The sequence below is a fragment of the Stegostoma tigrinum genome, chromosome 36 (genome assembly GCF_030684315.1).
Source record: "Stegostoma tigrinum isolate sSteTig4 chromosome 36, sSteTig4.hap1, whole genome shotgun sequence".
NCBI classification, from domain to species: domain Eukaryota; kingdom Metazoa; phylum Chordata; class Chondrichthyes; order Orectolobiformes; family Stegostomatidae; genus Stegostoma; species Stegostoma tigrinum.
In genome coordinates this window covers 5,713,714-5,731,112 of record NC_081389.1, presented here as the reverse complement: position 1 = coordinate 5,731,112, position 17,399 = coordinate 5,713,714, and the positions used below count along the sequence as shown (strand labels likewise).

Genomic DNA, 17,399 nt, shown 5'->3' with positions numbered 1-17,399 from the left:
GACTTTACAGGACTTGAGCATTTTCCCTAGTACTAATGTTGGGCCAACCAGTCTGTAATTTCCACTTCTCTGCATCTTATCTTTTAAATAAAGGGCTACTTGCAGTCCCCCAGCAGTACGTCCAACTGTTTCAAGGCCACTTTCTTAGTACAACGTTAACCTATGTGCTTCTATCAGAATAGAAGCTGAGTAATCTTCCTATAATGGCCTGTCACTACTCAGTTACTCCCACCTACTGTGCTCTTTCCCATGGTCCTACAAATACTTTTTTTTTCAAACTTTTATTCAATTTCTCTTTGGAAACTAATGTCAATTGCGCCAGTTAATTCATTTCAGAATCTAAAATATCCCCTCTGGATTCCACCCTTTTTCCTTCTCCAAAACAAGTTTCATAATTTGAATGCTTCTGGTAAAATCTCCCTTTTTAATTCTCAGTGCTTGGAGGAGAGCAATTTTGCCTTCCCTAGACTCTTCAAGCAAGTCTGTTGCTTTGGTATCATTCTGGTTGATCTCTGTACTCTTGCAAAAGATTTACTATTCTTCCTGAAGTGTGTGGCACCCAGAATTAGGCACATTTCTATAACTGACCAGTTATTTATAAATTTTTACTATAATTTTCCATTTCTAATTCTTTTCATGGGATGTGGGCCTTACTGGCTGGGGGTGCATCTATATCGTTAGCAGCTCCTTTGACTGTCCAACTGTCTATCTCTCTCTTCGGGCTCTATCCTACTGTTTACTCCCTACCCCACCCACCTCCATATTTTCTGCATATAAACAGACGTTTTCCCAGCCAGTTCTGACGAAGGGTTCTGGACCTGAAACGTTAACTCTGTTTTCTCCTTCGCAGATGCTGTTAGACCTGCTGAGCTTTTCCAACAACTGATTTACAGCATCCGCAGTTATTTCGTTTTTGTTTTGGGGCATTTATATTTATTGCCCATTCCTTGATGAATGGTGTTATAGTAATTAAGCCACCTTCATTAGTGAGTGTTTTTATTTTCATGATGCACGTGAAACAGTTTTATCAGCAGAATTGGGTGGCACAGTGGCTCAATGGTTAGCACTGCTGCCTCACAGCACCAGGGATTCAGGTTTGATTCCACCCTCGGGTGACCGTCTGTGTGGAGTTTGAATGTCCTCAGTGTGTCTCCGTGGGTTTCCTCCAAGTGCTGTGATTTCCTTAGTGGATTGGCCATGCTAAATTGCCAGTAGTGTCCAGGTGTGTAAGTTAAGTGAATTAGCCGTGGGAAATGTACAGGGAAAGGATAGGGGGATCGGTCTGGATGGGATGCTGTTTGGAGGGGCTGTGTGGGTTTGTTGGGCTGAATGTCCTGTTTCTACATTTTAGGAATTCTATGATGATTCTATGTAAGATTTGGTTGACATTTATCTCTGGAGCTGTAGGTACACATCTACAGTTCTGTGGTTTCTTCTTTTCAGTGTGAGCATTAATTCATCTGGCTCTGGAGTCATGTGTAGCAGAGATCCAAAAGCTTGTAATTTCAAATAAACCTGTTGGACTGTAGCATGTGTCGTGTCACTTTTGACAGAGCATCCTCCATTGCTAATCCATGATGATGATCTCTCAACCATTTGGGAAATCTCATGTAGTTCTGACTGGATACAGATCGAGGAGAAAGCTGTGCAGAGTGTGTATGTCAGTCCTACTCTGACCAGTTACTGCTGAGTATAAATCACCTATCAAATCGTCCACTAGAAAATTTCCTTTCTGATTTAGTGAAACAAAGCAGCAACAGAGGGTTATTGGGCATCTGGTCACAATTCTCAATCTCCCATCATGGTTTTGTTGTTACACATTTTTGGGTTTCACATTAAAATTTTAAGTGCTTTTGGACTGCTCAGTGTTTTTGTTTCTGTAATTAGGGAGTGCTGGTAGATATTGTATACATGAGTACATTGACGTGTATGTGTAAGGAAGTTTATACGTTGATAATTTCTAATCTATTTGTTCAGATGTGTCTTTGCACACTTCTGGAGTAGGTGGGACTTGAACCTAAACCTCCTGGTCCCAAGGTAGGGAAACTACCACAACACCACAGGAGACCTCAGGAGATTTCTATGCATCATGATGAGCAACTATCTAGCACTCGACACTGTGGCAAATTTTTCCAATCGAGATCCAGTCTCTGAGCACAGTATTTGCCTTAAACATCTCTTTTTCCTGAAGTGCACATCTTTTAAACCTGTCACCCTTTCGTAAAGCTCCATCTTTCTTCTCGTTTACAAACTGCCTTAACTCTTTTGAACATTTTTGCAAAGACCAGTTCATTCCTGTTATTTATCTGTACTTTTTTAAACAAAAACACAGACGTATAACTGCCGAGATGCACATCTGATCTGTTCTGCCTGCGTTGGGAGTCATGTAACATTTCCGTACCCTGATAGTACCAAAGTAACCAAAACAATGCCGTTGAGAAAAACATACAGCAATATGTCTTTTAAGATTGGCTGTTTTGATCATGCATCAGAAATCTCTCACATTTATACTTCCTTGTTAAACTTGGGAGTATCATAGAACATAGCACAGCACAGGAATAGGCTCTTCAGCCCACCATGTCTGTACCATTTCCAAATTAATCCAATCTGACTGCACATGGTCCATATCCCTCTATTTCATGCATCTGTCTAAATGACTCTGAAACTCTGCTAACATCTGTTTCTACTGCCTCCCCGGCAGCAAATTCCAGTTATCTACCACCCTTATTGTTTAAAAAAAAAAATTCCTTGCACTTTTCCACCTCAGACCTTAATCCTATGCCCCCTTGTATTTGTATATCGTAGAATTACTGAGCAGTTATTCTCCACCTTGGAAGCTCATGCATTGAAACTTACCGGAAATGTCTGTTTGTATTACCTCTGAAGCTCAGTCTCCTGCACTGCCTCATTTTAGTTTAAGTTGGGCATGTTAATATTATTTTCTAGAAATCCCATTTTAGCTGTTAAGTCATCTTATTTGGCTAGTTTTTTTTTTAAGTAAACTCAATTGTGACAAACCCAAACTGTTGGCCCAGGCTTCAAAAAGGACCCCCTTATTGGGTCTTTCATTGAGTTAGTTATTTCTAACTCATCCCAGACTTCAGTCCATAAATAAGACATAGATAATAAAGTGTGAGGCTGGATGAACACAGCAGGCCAAGCAGCATCTCAGGAGCACAAAAGCTGACGTTTCGGGCCTAGACCCTTCTTCAGCGAGGGGGATGGGGTGATGGTTCTGGAATAAATAGGGAGAGAGGGGGAGGTGGAGAGGAGAGCGTAGGTGGGGAGGTCGGGAGGGGATAGGCCAGTCTAGGGAAGACAGACAAGTCGAGGAGGTGGGGTGAGGTTAGTAGGTAGGAAATGGAGGTGCGGCTTGAGGTGGGAGGAAGGGATGGGTGAGAGGAAGAACAGGTTAGGGAGGCAGAGACAGGCTGGGCTGGTTTTGGGATGCAGTGGGGGGAGGGGACGAGCTGGGCTGGTTTTGGGATGCAGTAGGGGAAGGGGAAATTTTGAAGCTGGTGAAGTCCACATTGCTACCATTGGGCTGCAGGGTTCCCAAGCGGAATATGAGTTGCTGCTCCTGCAACCTTCGGGTGGCATCTTTGTGGCAGTGCAGGAGGCCCATGATGGACATGTCATCTAAAGAATGGGAGGGGGAGTTAAAATGGTTCGCGACTGGGAGGTGCAGTTGTTTATTGCTAACCAAGCATAGGTGTTCTGCAAAGCGGTCCCCAAGCCTCCGCTTGGTTTCCCTGATGTAGTGGAGGCCACAATGGGTACAGCGGATGCTGTATACCACATTGGCAGAAGTGCAGGTGAACATCTGCTTGATGTGGAAAGTCTTCTTGGGGCCTGGGATGTGGGTGAGGGAGGAGGTGTGAGGGCAAGTGTAGCACTTCCTGTGGTTGCAGGGGAAGGTGCCGGGTGTGGTGGGATTGGAGGGGAGTGTGGAGCGGACCAGGGAGTCACGGAGAGAGTGGCCCCTCCGGAAAGCAGACAAGGGTGGGGATGGAAAAATGTCTTGGGTACTCTCCTCTCCACCAATCTTCTTTTCTGTCCATCTTCGGTCCGCCTCCCCCTCTCTCCCTATTTATTTCAGAATCCTCTACCCATCCCCCTCTCTGATGAAGGGTCTAGGCCCGAAATGTCGGCTTTTGTGCTCCTGAGATGCTGCTTGGCCTGCTGTGTTCATCCAGCCTCACATTTTATTATCTTGGATTCTCCAGCATCTGCAGTTCCCGTTACCTCTCATCAACAAGACATCTTCTGTTTATGATCCTGGGTTGATCTGGTTTGTAAATGACAGTAGCTGTGCAGAAGTATCCAAAAGTTTAACCCTTTATTAAGTCTTTCAGCTGTGAGATTGCCTTGCCTTCATTTCTCATTGCCTCCTGTGTGCCTGCTGTGTTTACATGCTAATGGCAAGGATGTAGAGCATATTATGGACTATTGAGCAATTTCCCAAGACTAACCATTTGTTCGTCTTATTCTAAAGGTGCAAAGTTGCTTCAGATCTTACTGTGTCCCAGAAGTGCCCTTCGAATGGAAGCTGTAAGAAATGTAACACAGACATCCGCATAGCATTCCAGCCCAGTATAGTTCATGAGCACTCGGACATCATGGGATACCTGGAACTGCGTGGATGTGTCCCTGTAGAATTAGTGATACAGGACAGTTGGTTTGCTGTGGGCTGTCTAAAATGCTCCAAGGAGGGATCGCTGCAGGTCAGTGGATAAAGTGTGGATTTTCCTAAAGCAGCACGTCATGTCCCAGTGGTCCGTGAGCCTTTTTATTTCTACTGTCCAGAAGGTCAATAGATGTGTGCAGTGCAAAGATACAAGTGTAGTAGTGACTTGAAAATGCCAGAAATTGCTAACATCTAAGCCACATGAGAATTGCAGAGTCTGCCAATTAACTGAAAGGTTATTTCCTCATTCAGACTGTAACTGAAATCAAGAATGTCAGATTTGAATGAACAGTTTGTATACGTATTAGGAGCAGGAGTAGGCTGCTCAGCTCCTCAAGCCTGTTCCGCCATTTAATAAGAACGTGGTTGATCTGATTACTCCATGTTCACCCTTATCCCTGACCCCTTTCACCCTCTTACTTAATAAGAAGCAGTCTACCTCTGCTTTCGAAATGTTCAAGGACCCTCTTCCTCAAAAGTCAGTGGAAACAGAGTTCCAAAGACACTCCATCCTCTATGGGGTGCGGGTGGAAATGAATTGTTTAATCATTGTCTTCAATGCATGATCCCTCTGAAATAGCGACCCCCAAGTCCTAGATTTTCCAGCAAGAAACAACACTGTCTCCCCATCCACCCTGTCAAGTTCTGTCAGGATCTTTTATGTTTCAACTCTTCTAAACTCCAGTGCATACAAGCCTTGTCTGTCCAATCCCTGTTCCAGGTTTCTTCTGCAGTATTGGCTGGTATATCATGTTCAGATGCTGAAACACCTGCAACACATTTCCAGTTAATTCTGGGGTTATTTCATGTTTCTGGCATTTGCCAGTTTTTTGTTATTCCCAAGATTGTGTTACACCTGTAAGCTCCCTCCTAATATTAAACAACAGAGGTGGACCACTAATGTGCACTAAGGCTTAAGTGGCTGGATTAAGGAAAAGCTAAATACCAGTTAATGGAAAAATGCTCGTGCATGCATGCATTCCCCATCACCACCAATGGAATCCAGGTACTCTGAGCTGAGGGAATTGATTACAGGTCTAATCGGAGGCTTGAAACACACAAGAACAGAAATTGCTGGAGAAACTCAGCAGGTCTGGCAGCATCTGTGAAGCAAGAAACAGGGTTAACGTTTTCGGTCCAGTGACCCTTTGAGTTTCTCCAGTAATTTCTGTCTTCGTGTGTTTCAAATCTCCAGCATCCACAGTTCTTTGTTCTACTAACAGGAAGTTAGTCTAATCTGCGTCCTGCAGGTCAAAGCTGTAGAATGAGTTGCACTAAAGGGACAGATTAAATGGTGTGCAAGCTATTTGAATGCCCTGTTTGACTGTAGCTTTGCTTCCTGAACTGCGCTGGTTCCAAATATTGAAATATTTTGTTCTTAAAATTGGCCTCCTTGTTCTCTAATCTTTCCATTACCTCACTTCCTCCCTATCTCTGTAATCTCCTCTAGCTCAACAATCTACACAAAACTGTGTTCCTCTGATTCTCACCTCTCGCATATCCCTGATTTCCATCGATCTGCGGTTGAGAGCCCTGTCTTTTGTTCCTGGGTCCCAAACTCTAGCTATTCCTCCCCACAGCTCTGTGTCTTTCTACCTTGCTCTCCTCATTTAAGTTGCTTCTTAAAATATGTCCTGCTAACTTAGCTTTTGTTCACCAGTCCTGAAATCTCCTTGTGAGACTTGTATTAATTTTTTTCTAATAATACTGTGGGACCCCTGACTAATAGGCTCTATATTGTAAATGTAGTTGTTGTAAATGTAGGCTCATACCAATTTTCACACTTTTTTGATTTTGTCTTCAGATGATCACTGATTAGAATTTAGCCAGCAGAAGGCAATGTCTTTCCAGTACAGTCCATTCCTGCTGGATTAAGACTGTGCTTAAAGCTAGTAATATGCTGAAAACACCAAACTTGTTCACCCAGGCATCTAAAGCCAGACACTAATGACACCATGAGCAGTAACCAGTTTCACATTATGGGCCAATGACCAAAAAAGACTCAAAAGCAATTATTAAAAAAAATCTAACTAACTCAGCTGAAGTTGATGCATGATAACCCTGCATTTACCATGGCTAAATCCATCCAGGCTACACCATCCCTGGACTGTAGGAGGAGACAAAAGCACCCAAGAGGAAACCCATGGAGACACAGAGGGAATGTGCAAACTCCACAAAGACAGATGCCCGAGGATGAAATCGAACCTGGGTCCCTATGCTGTGAGGCAGCTGTGCTAACCACTGAGTCACTGTAAAAGAGAACAGTCCCAGCAGATGCAATGGGGATACCAACCCCCTGCAAGTTCCCCTCCAAGTCACTCACCATCCTGATGTAGAATCACATTACTGTTTCTTCAGTGTTGCTGGGTCAAAAGTGTGGAATTCCCTCTCTGAGAGCAGTGTGGGTGTCCTTGCACCTGAAAGGCTGCAGTGATTCAAAAATGGATTTGAAAAACCTGGTGTTAGTATTCTACAAATGGCACAGCTCACTTCTCTTTAATTGTTCAAATCATTTAAAAGGTCTGAAAGTTTGCACTGTGAAATTAAGAATCATTTTTAAACCACTAGTTTGCCTAATAAACGATTTGAGAATTCCTCAGAAGGGGCTTTGATTCATGAAGCTGGGAGTGGGAGGGAGGGGGGAGTCTGTGCCTGACTGCGCAAGTCTTATTGTTCCTCTCTGATTGTCTAGGGTCTCTCTTACGGCCGATACAAGGAGTTGAACTGTTTGCATTGTCACAGCAAACTCAGCATTATGGTGGAGGCTGCACAGTTTTATCAGATCCATGCCCAGTCACAGGATGAAACTGGTGAGTCCAAAAATGATTAAACTTCGTCTTCGTTAGAAAGACAACCACAGGGCCAGGGGGCCAAGGAAACATGATGTGAGATGTCATTGATTCAATGTGTAGGTGTGGAGTTTTGCATTGAATATACAGGATGGAAATGGTCATTTGGCACAATGAGACCATGGTAACATTTGAGCCTTGTTCAATTCCTCCTGTTCCTAATCTTTCCTCATTTGTCAGTGAAGCCCTCTCTTCACTACTCCTTCATATGTACTTGTAACTCTTCTCCCCATTCCCACCCTTTGAGTCCATCTCTCAACTACTCACTTCGGTAATGAACTCTGTCTTCTCACTACTGGATGTGAGATTGCTCGCTGAGCTGGAAGGTTAGTTTTCAGACGTTTCGTCACCATTCTAGGTAACATAATCAGTGAACCTCCGACGAAGCGCTGGTGTTATGTCCCGCTTTCTATTTATCTGGTTAGGTTTCCTTGGGTTGGTGATGTCATTTGCTGCGTTGGTGATGTCATTTCCTTTTCTTTTTCTCAGGGGATGGTAGATTGATTTGGAGCCGATCTACCATCCCCTGAGAAAAAGAAAAGGAAATGACATCACCAACGCAGGAAATGACATCACCAACCCAGGGAAACCTAACCAGATAAATAGAAAGCGGGACATAACACCAGCGCTTTGTCGGAGGCTCACTGATGTTACCTAGAATGGTGACGAAACGTCTGAAAATGAACCTTCCAGCTCAGCGAGCAAACTCACATCCAGAACCTCAACCTGAGCTACAAATCTTCTCAAAACTCACTATTCTCACTACTGTCTCAGTAAGTAAGTTTCATCCCTATTTTTGTATTAGATTTCTTGGTGTTAATCTTACATTATCTCATTCATCCTAAGTGGCATAATTGTTTTTGTGTCCACTCTACTAAACCCTACATAATTTTAAAATCTCACCCCCCTCAACATTCACTTCTGAAGTGAGGAGAGATTCAGGATGGCTTACCTTTCCTGCTGGGTAAATCTGTGCAGTTCTGATCATAAGCCAAAGAAATTTTAAGATAAGTTTAACTGTGAGGAGTTCCTTGCTTGAAGTTTAATTCTGGAATAAACTGTTTGCTGTGATATACTGAACATACACTTAGCTGAATCAACCAAACAAGAAATAGACAGAGCTTGCTGTTTACCAGGGGCAGGAGAAGTTCATTGGATGGGGCAATAAATTCTCAGTTTAAATCTCCTTAGCTCCACTTCTGTAGTTTGTAAATCTGAGTGTCTGCCACTTAGTTCAAGAACATCCAGTAATCAGTTTTCTGCTCTAATCTATCACTGAAGATGCTAATAATTCAGTTCATCAGCAGAAGAAGAGACAGCCCCCTGGACCTATTCTTCAGCTTGGGAAACCCCTGCCTGAGTTTGGTACCTGTACACACTTCAAAAAGAGTTTCCGCTGGCTAAGGTAAGGGTGCATTGCCAGTTTCAAAATTGAGCCTCGTATGATATTATAGGTGGGGTGGGGTGAGTGCCAGACTTTGGATAGTGTTCATTTGACTCTGTTCTCAAGGAACGTGAAGGGGAATACTGCTGCCTTACAAGCTGCCGTCCAAGCCTCTCACCATCCTGATTTGGAAATAGATTGCTGTTCTCCACACTTGCTAGATCAAAATCATTGACCTTGCTCCCGAACAGTGCTGTGGGAGACTGCTCACCACCTTTTCGAGGAAAATTGAGGATGGGCAATAAATGTTTTCCTAGCCAGTGATGGCCACGACCTGTGAAAGAATGTGTTCATCTCAGTCAATGGCTATTGCATTATCTGGGGCATTGCCTTTCAGGAAGGAAATATTGGACTTCGAAGGGATGCAGGATAGATTCGTTAGAATAATGCTGGGCTTAGAAGGGTTCGATTATAGTCTTGCACCATCTTGATTCCCTTAAATATAGACAATTAAGGAAGTATAACTGTATCCTTTATCACAATTAAAGGATCTGATAGGAAGTACTACCTGTGATGGTACTGCTAATTGGCTCGGAGCTAGTAACAATCTGGAAAACACTCTCACCCCCTCTCCAAAATATCTGTTGGGTCTGGGGGTATATTGTAAATTTCAGACTCAAACTGAGTCAACGATAGTTAAACAGTGGGGTTAATGGTTATGAAGCCAAGGAGGTTGAGGAATTAAGATACAGGTCAACTGTAATCGAATTGAATGGTGGGACAGGGCTCTGGGGGCTGCTGATCTGCTCCTGTTCTTGAATGACCCACTATTGTTCCTGTTATGGATTTTAGTAAATCTGTAGTTAGTAATTCAATAAATCCAATATTCTACAAGTACAGAGAAATGACCACTGTCCAGGGTTTTATTGTTCTCTGTGGACTGGCGCAGGACTTTTTCTTCTTTCACATGAAATGGGCATCACTGGCAGGTCAGCATTTTTTACCCATCCCTAAATGTTCTGGAGAAGTGATGCACCGCTGCAGTCCATTTGGTGTTGGTACATTTACAGTGCTTTTATGAGGAATTTCCAGGATTTTCACCAGTGCCAATGGAGGAATGACAATGTAGTTCTAATTTAGGATGGTGGATGGTTCTGATGGGAGCTTGCTTGTAGTTCATTTTTCATGTGAGAACTTGGAGACGGGTCGTTCCCTGACAAGTTCTAAGAAACTGCACTTGTTCCAACCTGCTATTGTATTCATTCTTGCCTATTAGTTACCTGATTCCTGGCTAATATGTTATCACCTGACCATAAGCATTTTTTAAATAGCTTCTTGTGTGACACTCGTTAACTCACTCTTTGAAAATCCAAATGCACTGCATTCCACCATAAATTACCGTACCATATAGCAGATTTGTTAAATATGATCTGTTGTGTCTGTTGAATCATGTCATGAGTGCGTAAGTTCCCCGTTTCTACATCCCTGATAATAGGTGCTGATATTTCCACTTCTGCTTATACGAGGCTAATGATTCAGCATTTTGCCTCTCTGGCATTTCTTGCTCTTCAGTGACATTATCTGACAGCATCATATTAGTTTTTACATGTATATGGACAGTGCCCAACTGTCCAACACTGCCACCCTCTTCTGATACTTCATTGTTGCTAAATTGTCAAATTGTTTGATCATTCACTACAGAATATCAGATGGTAAGTTCCTTCAATTAAATATTAAGACAAGCAGACATTCACTACCACAAGCTCTGCTCCCTAGTTAGTGACTCTATCAGTCTCTGTTCCAACTGTTTAAGATTGACCCAGACTGTTTGACAAATTTTCGTGGTCTTGACTGTGAAGTCAGTTTTCAGCCACGCACTTGAGTTACCTTTTGAGATGGCCCATATCTCCCTTCTTGACATTGCCTGATACCACCCCCTGTCATTTTAAACTAGTAAATTAGGGGCAGGCGAAGGATACCTGGCCCCTCAAGGCAGTTTTATCATTAAATAAGATTATATTTGACTGAATACTTTACATTCCTGCCTAACGTTAATAACCCTTCACCCTTTGTTTTATCCAACACTGCCTTAAAAATATTTGAAAACTATCTTTTCAGGAAAAGAGTTCCATAGACTCATGACCCTCTGAGAGAAAATGTTTTTCCTCATCTGTTTAAATGGCTAACCCTGAGTTTTTTAAACAGTGACTCTGCATTCAGTTTAAACAATGACTATTTCTTCGGGAGTCTCCCAGGAGATTAAGTTCCTCTCCACATCCATCTTGTCAAAGCCCCCTCAAGATTTTGTACATTTCAATCAAGTTACCCCTTATTGTAAAATCCAGCAGTTACAAGCTATGCCTGGAAAGCCTTTCCTTGTAAGACAAGCTGCCCACTCCAGGCATTAGTCTAGTAAAGTTTTTCTGAATGCCTTTACTGTGTACTCCAGATATGGTCTGACCAGTGCCTCTATAACTGAAGTATAGTCCAGTACTTTTGTATTCACTTCACCTCACAATAAACAGTGCCATTCAACCTGACTCTGAAGTGACACCTGGACTCAAAACATTAGCTTGCTGTCTCTCCGTGGATGCTGTCTCACCCACTGTGATCTCCAGCATTTGTTGTTTTCAATGCCATTCTGCCATTCTATAAGTTTTCCTAATTACACTGACAATCTGTATACTAACCGTTACAATTATGTACTCGGACACTCAAATCCCTCTGTGTCTCGACGTTCTATAGTCTCTTACAGTTTAGATGATGCTTCTTATTTTTCCTGCCAAAATTGACAATTTCACATTTTCCCCACATTCTCCACTTTCCAGATTGTTGCCTCCTGTTTTGTAGACTCTTACGTCCTGCTTTCCTTCCTATCTTTGTGTCATCGGCAAATTTAGGAACTACTTTTTTTATTTATTCACCCACAGCATTCATATAAATTGATTTTTTTCCAAAAGAAGTTGAGGGCCCAGAACTAATCCCTGTGGTTTATCACATGTTAATCCTAAACCAGAAAATAATCCAGTGAAACTTTCTCTTGGCTTCTTGTTATACAGCCAATTTTCTATGCATGCTGTATTTTACCCTCTTGACTGAATTTCCCATTTCCTTTGTGGCACCTTATCAAATACCTTTTGGAAATTCAGGTACTGCTGGTTCCCCTTTATCCACAACAAATGTTATTTCCTTCAGTAACTTGGTTAAACGTGATTTTCCTTTTGCAAAACCCTGTTGGGTCTACCTGATTACCTTGAGTAACCTGCTATAACGTATTTAATAATAGCTTCTCACATTTTCCCAATGACAGATGTGAATCTAACTGGCCTGTTGTCTCCTGCTTCCCTCTGACTTTTGTCTTGGCTGTTCTGCTACTAAAGCCTTCATTCTTGCCTTTGGATTAGTCAAGTCTCGAGGTAGCAAGTGCTCCTGCCTAGTCTCCCGCATTTTAGCCTCTCGAAACATGAGGATGTCCAAATCTCTGTAGCACTTGCACTAAATCCTGTTCAGCATCGCCCTGTACTTGCTGACCTAAACTGATTCCTCAAAAAACAAAGCTGCCTGTGGCCTGGCCACTCCCATTTCTGATCTCCATGAGCCTCTCAATTCTTGGAGATATCTGCACCCTTCTAATTCTTGAACATTCTAGATTTTAATTCGTCCATCATTGATGGTCATGCCTTCAATTGCTTGGGTCGTGAGCTCCCTAGTTGTCTCTGTTTGACCGTGTCCTCCTTCTGGATGCTTCAAACTTTCCTTCTTTCACCAAGCTTTTGATCACCTGCCCTAATATAATCTTATAAAAACTTGCTTTATAATTATCTTGTGGACTATCTCTGAATATTTCCGAACATTAAAGGAACTGTAGAACAACAATTTTCATTTCTTGCATTGCAGGATTGTATTTGCTACTTTCCAATCCCTGAGGCTCATTCTAAAGTCTTAAGGATTCTGGAAGGTCAAGACCAGTGCATCCACTGTTTGTTTCTCTCCTGTTTTAAAACTCTAGTTTTAGGCCATAATTGGTGAATTTATTTGTTTAGTGCTATTCTTGTTTTATAGTGACTATGCATTGATGCCATTTAAAATGATATAGTTAATGTAGATACGAAGCTCCCTTTCTGTTTCTTGTTCACTCATTGAGGCACCCAGGTTATTATTGTCACCCTCACGAGGAGGAAGATAATGCCAGATAGAGTGGCATTTCCTCCACCAGAGGATTGACTTAGGCCCAAAACCAATTATTCACTTGACTGCACATGCAATGTATTTGTTCCCATTGTGATACTCCCAGATATTTGGAATGGACAGTTTGCTCCTTTTGGGACTATTTTCAATTCAGTCTAAACTCTTGGTTATAAATCACATTCATATTGAGAAAGGAGTTGAAAAGGCTTAGGGGATCATGGGTTTTATGCATAGATGCGTGGAGTACAAAAGCAAGGAAATTGAGTTGAGTCTTTTATAAAACACTGGTTTAGCCTCAGCTAGAATATTGTCAGGTTCTGGGCATCACACTTAGGAAGAATGTCACGGCATGAGAGAGGGGGCACTAAAGATTTACATGGATGATTCCAGGGATCAGAAGCAGTTACAAGGTTGGAGAAGTGTGAAGACAATTTGATAGCAGTGCTGATGACCATAGGGGATCTACAGAATAGATGGGGAGAAACTTCCTGATAGCGGATGGATTCAAAGCTAGAAGATATGGATTGAAAAAACCGATTTTTGAGCAGATTGCCAAACTGAGCATTAGCAAAGAAATCTTATTTCACTAACTGAGTGGTGAGGATCTGAAATGCATGAAATTTGTCGCTTTCGAAAGCGAATTGGATAAGCACCTGAAGAGGAGAAAAACCACAGGGCTACAGGGCAAGACAATACCGTGCCAAGAGCTTCGATAAACTTTGATGGATGATGCTTTGAACTCTTATTCTGGAATGTTATACTAATACTCAGATCTAACCTTTACACACTGAACAGCTTGATCTTGCTTTTTCTTCAAAACAAATAGCTGCTGTAACAGTGTTGTGGAGCGGGTAGGCTAGCTGAAAGGTGATTGTGTTGGCTCTGAGCATTCTATGCTGGTATGTATTATAAAATGAACACAATGGAAATTGCTGGAGAAACTCAGTAGGTCTGGCAGCATCTGTGGAGAGAAGACATTGCTCCAAACTAGAAGTAGCTTGGAAAAAGTGGCATTTATCCCGGTGGTAAAGTATTAGGATGAAGGAGTAAGTGGACAAGTGGAGAGGGAGAGCTTTCATCACTTCTGTCTTCCTTCATGTCCTCCCAACCCCAATCATCATAAGCATAAATATCTTTTCCAAACTACTTCTGGTTCCGAAGAAGGGTAACTGGACTCAAAACATGAACTCTGTCTTCTCTCCAAGATGCTGCCAGACCTGCTGCGTTTCACCAGCAATTTCTGGTTTTGTTTGTTTCAGATCTCCAACATCAACAGTTTTTTTTGGGGTATTTATTATTGTGGGCAAGCATTAATGGAGGATTACTCCTAACTCAAATCATAAATGTGGCCCAAGTGAAACATCAACGTTCTTTTCAACTGTCTTCAGCACCTTTATTCGATCACCTTTATCTAATCTGTTTTCAGTAACTGCTATTCGACTGAAAGTTAGTGGAATGTGGTATGTGCAGTACAGAAAATTGGAAATTACTTCACCTTCAGATATCGGCCTCAAATTAGCTGCAACAGAGATAATGAAGATCTTGTGCACCTCTGCTGGAGAGACAAAGTTTGAGGAGTTGAATCTGCTGACTGAAGGGTACAAATGCTTAAAATGGAGCCCCATCATGTTGCACCAATGTTTTGTGTAATTTGTCCCCATCGCTGGGGTTGGGGAGCTCAGTATGTGGTAAGCAGGATAGTTGTATTTCCTTTCCCTCCAATCTTGGTTAGTGATTCTATACGGTGATTCTTCAATTGTTTTCAGGTTTCCATGCTGTGGTAGAGCTTATCCATGTGATGTGTGCCATGACAGTGACCAAGACCATGTGATGGAGCTGGCCAGTCGAATGATTTGCGGGTACTGTGCGAAGGAGCAGGTGAGCCTGGCTGTCTGACAGCATCCCATTTACCCAAGAAAACTATAACAGATTCACTGTTTAATTCATTCCTAGGATGAGGCAAGGCCTGTGTTTATCCCCATTCCTGAGTTCTCCGATGAAAGCAATGGTTGGCCAAAGCCTTTGGATATGGTGGTGTGGCTCTCACTGTCATTTCAGAGGGTAGTTAAGAGTGAACCACACATGCGACTGACTTTCCAGGCAGCTCTTCTTCCAAATGCACAGTGTCATTCTCAACACACATGGGGAAAGGTCTTTTCTAATTCCTGCATTTTAAGAACCCATGGCATGGGTTTGAGAGAGCAGCTGGTTTGTCACTTAGAAATAGTTCAGGTCACAAGAACTGGTTTGAATTTATTTTTATTCATTCATGTGTTGCTGGCTGAACCAGCATTTAAAGCAGCTAGCCCTCGAAGGTGGTGGTGAGCTGCTTTCTTGAGCTGCTACAGTCCATGTGCTGTGGATTGACCCACAATGCCCTTAAGGAGGGAATTCCATGAGTTTGACCTACCAACAGTGAAGGAACTGTGATATATTTCAAAGTTAAATGGTGAGTGCCTTGGAGGGGAACTTGGAGGTGGTGGTGTTCCCATATATCTCTTGTCCTTCTGGTTGGAAGTGGTCGTGGGTTTGGAGGGTGTTGCTTTAATAGATCTTTAGTGAATTTCTGTAGTGCATCCTGTAGATATTACACATTGGTGGAGAGAGTGGATTCTGTAAATTTTTTTAAGGCAGTAGTAAGTAGCTTCTTGATTACCAAAAGGACGAAAGATTATTCGGGGTATGCACAAATGTAAAGTTGAGGTTAAAATCAGATCAGCTGTGATCCTAATGAATGGTGGAGCAGGCTTGAAGAACAAGTGGCTTACTCTTATCAGATGTCTGCATATTACATTAATTACTCAGTTATTACTATATTTTACAGAACATCATCTAATCGCTACTTAATGTTAGCCTGAATTTTGCTTTCCCCACCCTATTTGAAAGTATTAAGGTTTTTGCTGTCCTTGGCCTTCTAGTTGGTAGTGGTCATCAGTTTAGATGATGCTCTGAAAGGAGCCTTGCTCTAACGGCGAGTTTTAATTATAAAGTTCTTGTTTGCCCTCTCAATACAAGTCAGACCTTTTTAAAGTGCTTTTTTTAACTAACTCGTTCATGGGATGTGAGCATTACTGGCTGGGTCAGCATTTATTGCCCAGAGGACAGTTAAGAGTCAACCACGTTGCTGTGAGTCTGAAGTAACATGTAGGCTAAACTGTCTAAGAACAGCAGATTTCCTTCCCTAAAGGGCATTACTGAACCAGTGGGACTTGATGAGAATCTTGATGGCTTGTCATCTGAAGAGCGGTTGGGGACTCCAAGTCTGTACTTGATGGAGTTTGGAAGGATGTGGGGATAATGATTGAAACTGGCAGAATACTGAGGTGGCATGGACACGGCAAAGATGTATCCACCGGTAGGAGAGACTAGGACATGAGCGCAGGGATAACTCTTCAGAACTGAGATGAAGGATTTCTTCAATCAGAGGCTGGTGAATCTGTGCAATTCATTCCGTAAAAGGCTGTGGAGGCCAAGTCATTGAGTGTATTTAAGAGACACAGGTTATTGACTAGTAAGGGGATGGAGAGATACCGGGAGAAGGCTGGAGAAACGGGTTGAGAAACATATCAGCCGTGACTGAATGGTGGAGAAGATTCACTGGGCTGAATGGCCTAATTCTGCTGCTGCTGTGGTTTAATCGGCAATGGTTATGTGTTCATCATAGAGATGGCTGTTTATTCCATGTTTTCTTTATTAAATTAAAATTTCACCATCTGCCACAGTGCGATTCAAATGCAAGCCCCTAAACATTAACCTGAGGTTCTGGATTACCTGTCCTGTGACGTTACCATGACACCAATGCCACTATAAAGCAGAACTGTGAAATTTCACCCTAAATTCTCCGTCACTAGCTGGCCAGCATTTCTTGCCCATCTCTAGTTGCCCTTGAGAAGATGGTAGTGAGCTGCCTTCTTGAACCGCTGCAGTCTTCCTGCTGTGAGTTGACCCACAATGCTATTAGGGAGGGAATTCTGGGATTTTGATCCAGCGGCAGTGAAGGAACGGCAATATTTTTCCAAATCAGGATGCTGAGTGGCTTGGAGTGGAACTTGCAGATGGTGGTGTTCCCATATATCTGCTGCCCTTGTCCTTCTGATGGATGAGGTGGTGGGTTTGAAGGTGCTGTCTGAGGATCTCTGGTGAATTTCTGCAGTGTATCTTGTAGATCGTACACACTGCTGCTACTGAGTGTCGGTGGTGGAGGGAGTGAGCGTTTGTGGATGTAGAGTGAATCAAGTGGGCTGCTTTGCCCTGGATAGTGTCAAACTTCTTGGGTGTTGGGGCTGCATTC

At 42.6% G+C, this 17,399-nt stretch overlaps 1 protein-coding gene across 9 annotated transcripts in view; it reads left to right on the top strand.

Moving 5' to 3' along the window:
- si:dkey-24l11.2 (uncharacterized protein LOC100034462 homolog) overlaps window positions 1-17,399 on the top strand; it is a 38,667-nt gene that overhangs the window by 16,324 nt on the left and 4,944 nt on the right. For 8 of the 9 annotated variants that reach the window (XM_059640078.1, XM_059640077.1, XM_059640075.1 and 5 more), the window contains 4 exons: window positions 4,496-4,724; window positions 7,380-7,497; window positions 8,818-8,941; window positions 14,875-14,986. In XM_059640078.1, coding sequence (XP_059496061.1) covers window positions 4,496-4,724; window positions 7,380-7,497; window positions 8,818-8,941; window positions 14,875-14,986 — 583 coding nt within the window. The remainder of the gene's footprint in view (window positions 1-4,495; window positions 4,725-7,379; window positions 7,498-8,817; window positions 8,942-14,874; window positions 14,987-17,399) is intronic. The other variant, XM_059640076.1, reaches the window with a different exon arrangement.